General features: G+C 34.1%; 1 protein-coding gene across 1 annotated transcript in view; it reads left to right on the forward strand.

The window, feature by feature from the left end:
- Window positions 1-2,891: 2,891 nt before the first annotated feature.
- TNIP3 (TNFAIP3 interacting protein 3) overlaps window positions 2,892-5,295 on the forward strand; it is a 188,672-nt gene continuing 186,268 nt past the window's right edge. The window contains exon 1 of the mRNA XM_006881132.1: window positions 2,892-2,933. Within this exon, the coding sequence (XP_006881194.1) occupies window positions 2,892-2,933 (42 nt within the window). The remainder of the gene's footprint in view (window positions 2,934-5,295) is intronic.

The following is a 5,295-nucleotide window of genomic DNA, read 5'->3' on the forward strand; positions in this document are numbered from 1 at the left end:
ATTATGCATTAGTATCTATAAATTTACAACAAATATCTCATGCTTTGGAACCAACAAAAGCCATGAAAAACAGGTTGTGTTAACTGCTGAGCGTCAACAGAAATCTTTTACTGACACTGTTGTGTTTAGTCACCTAATGTTACATATTTATGTCAGCTTCCTCACCCTACAGACATTTTTCCACTGATGATTTGTTGATTTGTGTTTCATGTAAAGAACTCACAGCATGAATTAATTCTGCCATCCCCTTGAATAAGCATACATATAATTAGGGAATACTTAATACTCAATGATCTAAATTAAAGTATCATTTTTTTATGATTTTGGTGAAAGTTTACAGAGCAAATTGATTTTTGTTCAACAATTCATGCACATTTTTGCCTGACATTAATTACAACCCCCACATCAAGAAAACAAAGGTTCTCATCACCAGGTCATTAGCATTATAATAGATAGAAAAAAGATTGAATTTTAAAGATTTTTTTCTTGCTTGGATCCACAATCAACACTTTTAGACTGGCAGTCAGGAAATCAAAACATAAGTTGCATTGCAAAAATCTGCTGTCAAGGACCTCTCAAGAGTGCTAAAGAGCCAATCTAGAGAATAAGATGCGCCTGATCTATGCAATGATCTTCCCAGTTGTTTACTGTGCATCTGAGAGTTGGACAATGAGTAAGGATGACAAGAAGAATTGATGCCTTCAAATTGTGGTGCTGGAGAAGAGTATTGAATTTTCCATGGATTGCAAAAGAACAAACAAGTCTTTCTTGCAGAGGGTGAAACTAGTTTGCTCCTTGAAGGCAAGGATTTTGAAGCTCTGTCTCACATGCTTTGGACATGTTGCTAAGATGGAACAATTCCTGGAGAAGAAAATCATGATTGGAATGAGAGATGATCAGCACAGAAAAAGAAAACCCAAGATGATATGGATTGACACAGTGACTGAAGCATTGGAGTTAAGTGTATCAGAGATGATAAAGTTGATAAAGGTTCAGAGCCATTGTTCATAGGGTTACTATGAGTCAGCATTAGTTAGCTCCACAGCACATTAGAACAACAATAAGAGTGAAACAAACTTCTCCAACTTCCTCCCTGTGTTCCAAGTTTCCATTTGTCTTTCTTCCCTATTCATTCCTGCCTTCTAAGCTGTATCAGAGCAAAGGCCACATTTTCGATCTCATATGGTTAACTATTCTAAAGAGCACATGTTATTATTTATCTTATAGACTTCTCTACTATTGGTTTGAAAATTGAACTGAATATGTAAGTTTAGTTTCAGACTTGAAAACTATCTATATAGGCCATAGTCTTAGAGGTTCAGTAGAACCTCTAGTATCTATTAGACCAATGAGCCTGGTTATTTTTATGACTTTGAGTTCTTGTCCACTTTTTTGTCCTACTCTATCCAGAGCCAGCTACTGTGACCACTTTCAGGGAAGCTGGCAGCAGTAACTGGGCACTCTCTAGTTTTTCTGATCTCAAGGTCTTTCATGGAGGCTGATTCTTGTGGTGTAAGTCTTTTTTTTAAAAAAAAATTTAATTTTTTTAATAGTCTTTTTTAGGACTAATTTTTTTCTTTTCCTTGATTTTTTTCCACCGTCTTCTTTGTTTCAGACATAATGTAGTATTGGTCTAAAAGTTGTCTCTTTTTTAGCCATTTAACTTCTGGTCTTTCACTACCTTAACTGCAGACACATGGCCTTGAAAATTAGCAAGGTCTTATAAATCAGCATCAGCTGTGGGAGTAGGATAAGAGAAAGAGTGTTTCCCCACACTGAGCAGCAAGACTTGAGATGGGCAAGACTTGTGGCGTCAAGACTTGAAGATTGGAGCAGACTCTATTGGGGAGATAGAAAACAGTATTTTGTCGATTTTTCCATTATCACAAAACTCTTAATCATTGTGCTACCAAAGCTTTCTTTTATATTTCCAAAACTCTGTATACATGTTTTCAACCTCAGTCTCTTATAAAATCTTTGATTTATTATACACACACTCTGATAATATTTTAACTACTTTTAGATTCTTCTCTCAATAAAATGTTGTCCAGCTCTGTGTTATCTTTACAATTCCTGGTGTGCTCAGGTTCACTGGTGTATTTGTTGTATTAGTCCATCTCATGGAGAGTATACTGATTATTGACCCTCTGCCTGACTAAATATTATTTTCTTTTCTATACTTTGATCTTTCTTTATGGAATGTCTAAAGTAAGCAAGTTAAATGAAGTTCTATTGTGAGTCATAAGGTTTTTATTGTCTAGGTTTTAGAAAGAGATAATCAGACCATTTTTTCAAGTTCATCTTACTGAAAGACTTGCTAAAACCTATCATTGGGTACCTTTTGGTATTTAAAATATCAGTAACTTAGCTTCCAGATTCATAAGTATATGCAAGTTACTATAGATGAATAAATGACTAATAAATTATAGATATGTATGGATATAAGATGATAATTTATCATTAGGGTTTTATACTTACCTTGAACATTTCACATTAAATATATTGAATCTGATTAACACTTGATTTTTAATTTTGTAAAGTAAAAGCTGGAATAGAGTTTCTAAGTGGGACTTATGAGTTCTAAATTGCATACCCCAGAGGGAAGCACATTTTATATAAATAAAAATTACTTGTCAACTTCTAGGGTTTTCTTCCATCTTGTAAGACTTAGCGTCTTTGATCACATTTATATTCTGACACATTCCAATATTATAACACAAATTTCATCAACATAACAACCTTACACAATAGGAGAAGAATACGTTCACAAATTTTAACCTGACACTTTTAAGGTCTGTAAAACCTGTTTTGAAAAGTTTTACTATGACTGATAATACTCACACACTAAGCCTTGAACTTGACTTTAGAAAAGTACATTAAAAACTGTCACCATGAATGGTGAAAAGCTCATAAAATTTGGTTTACTTCCAGAAGTAAGTTTATCCTCTAGCATTGGGTTATTTTGGAACTGTGAATTGTGTAAACTTCTGCTTAAACAATCAAATAGCTTGTGGTCTTCAGTGATGCACTGAAATACATCCAAGAATTCAGGACATTTTTTGCTTAAGTTAAACACAAAACAACAGCTGCTTCTTTAATAGTATTCAGAAACTCCTTAGAAAGAAGAGGAAGAGAAGAAAAAAGAAAGTAACTCAATGATGAAAGCAAAGAAATGTGTTTGCTTTATGCTTAACTGGTGATGTCAGCCACTTAACCTGTTGCATTCAACTTGATTCTGACTCATAGTATCCATATAGGACAGAGTAACACTGCCTCACAAGGTTACCAATGCTTTAAAAAGTATTTGATAGATTTGAACTGCTAGTATCTGAGAGCTTAATCACTGTCCCACCACAGCTCATTTGTCAGTCAATTACTATTGTTTGTTGCTAATGTGCCATCAAGTCAAAAACAACTTATAGTTATCATTACTGTGAGGTTTTGGAGCCTGCTGTAAATCACAGGGGATTTACACAACTTTCTCTTTTGGAGCAACTAGTAGAGCCTTTGGGTTTACAGAAGAACTTCTTTCCCACTAGAGATAATCTCATTATCTATAACTGTCAGGAGATAATGCAACCAGAATGTTCCTTGGATAAAGCTTTTAGGCATGTTTCTAGGACAGGTTATACTATTTTGGAAAGGGACATCATACTTGGAAAGGTGGAAGGTAGTCAAAAGAAAGGAAGACCCTTAACAAGATAGATTGGTACAATGACTGCAGCAATGGACTCAAGTATGTCAGAAATGATGAGGATGACACAGGGTAGGACAGGGTTGGGGTTCATAGTGTTGTTATGAGTCATATACAACTCAAGGGCACCTAACAACAACAATGGTCAATCTCTTAATCTCAACAAATATGTATGATTTATACTAGTATCCCAGAAAATAAATATTGCAAAATAGCACTATATAACACTCTACTTCTTAGTACTAAATTTCCTTATTGTGAAAAAGAAAAAAATATAGCAATATAATTAATCTACTAAAATAATATATGTGTAGTTGCTGTAGGTCATAGCATTTTCTGTGCAAATGCTGAGCATCCTAGTAACTCCTGTCAACAGACTTACAGCCAATGCCACTTACGTTTTATTTAATATCTGCTTTGGGCATGTCTTTCTGTTTACAAATATTGGGTCTTCATAGCAAGTCAAGTTCTATGATGAGTTGTAGGGATATGGAAACAAGAAAGAACTCAATTCTGGCCCTTTGGAACTTATCCTATTTTCTCGGTAAGACCATAAGTATTTTGAAAAAAATATTCATATTTATCTCTATTATTTGAGTCAAATACAGAATTTTCTGATCAACACGAGTCTTAGGTAAAATCTGTATCAGCCACTCCATATAACAAGTTCTTCAATATGTTTCTTTTCAACCATAGTGAAGAGGATGAATATTCTAAGACTTATTTAAAATAATACTTGAATAATTTTGATGTGGTGCCACTAAAAATGATTACATTATTAATAAACACCAGACATTGCTACATAAATTTTACATATATGTTAACATATTTAAACCTTCTATCAGTCTAGTGAAGCAGACATACTAGAAAAAGAAACAGCAGCACGGAAAAGAGATATCCCTTCATGGGAAAGAGTGTCTGGAAAATCAAAGCTAGGGCTATTCCACCTGGCATACAATTGTGCTTCATTTCATTAAACGAAAACTAATTTAAAGAGGCACTTCACCCTATGATACTCTAAAACTACCGATAAAATTAGCTTGACTTTCTCCCCATCTTAATTATTTTAACTTGACAATTTGGATTTGCCAAAATTTTCTAAAGCATGTATCATAGATTTTAGAAACAATCCCAGAAGATAATCTTGGCATCTAACCCATAGCAATTTGTTGAAATAGAAGACACTTATGAACTCTCACATTTTGCATTTATCACAGTAGTAAAAAAAGAAAATCTACCATGCAACTTTTATTTTGCACATTACCAATTTGCAGTAATCATGACTACAGCACTAACAAACTGTAAGCTGTGAAGTGGGAATAATAATGCTGGTTGTGATAGTTAACATTATGTATCAACCCAAATGGGCCATGATTCTCAATGGTTTGTCAGTTCTATGACAGTGTCATCCTCCATTTCCAAATACCAGCAAAATATTTTTTAAACACTTGAGATACACACACAGACACATAGACACACACACACACACACACACACACACACACACACACACATATTTATACTATACATATATACCTGTCCCCATACCTTTTTAATCTGTATGCAAAACAGGGCTTTATGAGGAGTAGTGTGCCATCAAG

The sequence above is a fragment of the Elephantulus edwardii genome, unplaced genomic scaffold (genome assembly GCF_000299155.1).
Source record: "Elephantulus edwardii isolate Elephantulus edwardi_28Jun2011 unplaced genomic scaffold, EleEdw1.0 scaffold00012, whole genome shotgun sequence".
In the NCBI taxonomy this organism is placed as follows: domain Eukaryota; kingdom Metazoa; phylum Chordata; class Mammalia; order Macroscelidea; family Macroscelididae; genus Elephantulus; species Elephantulus edwardii.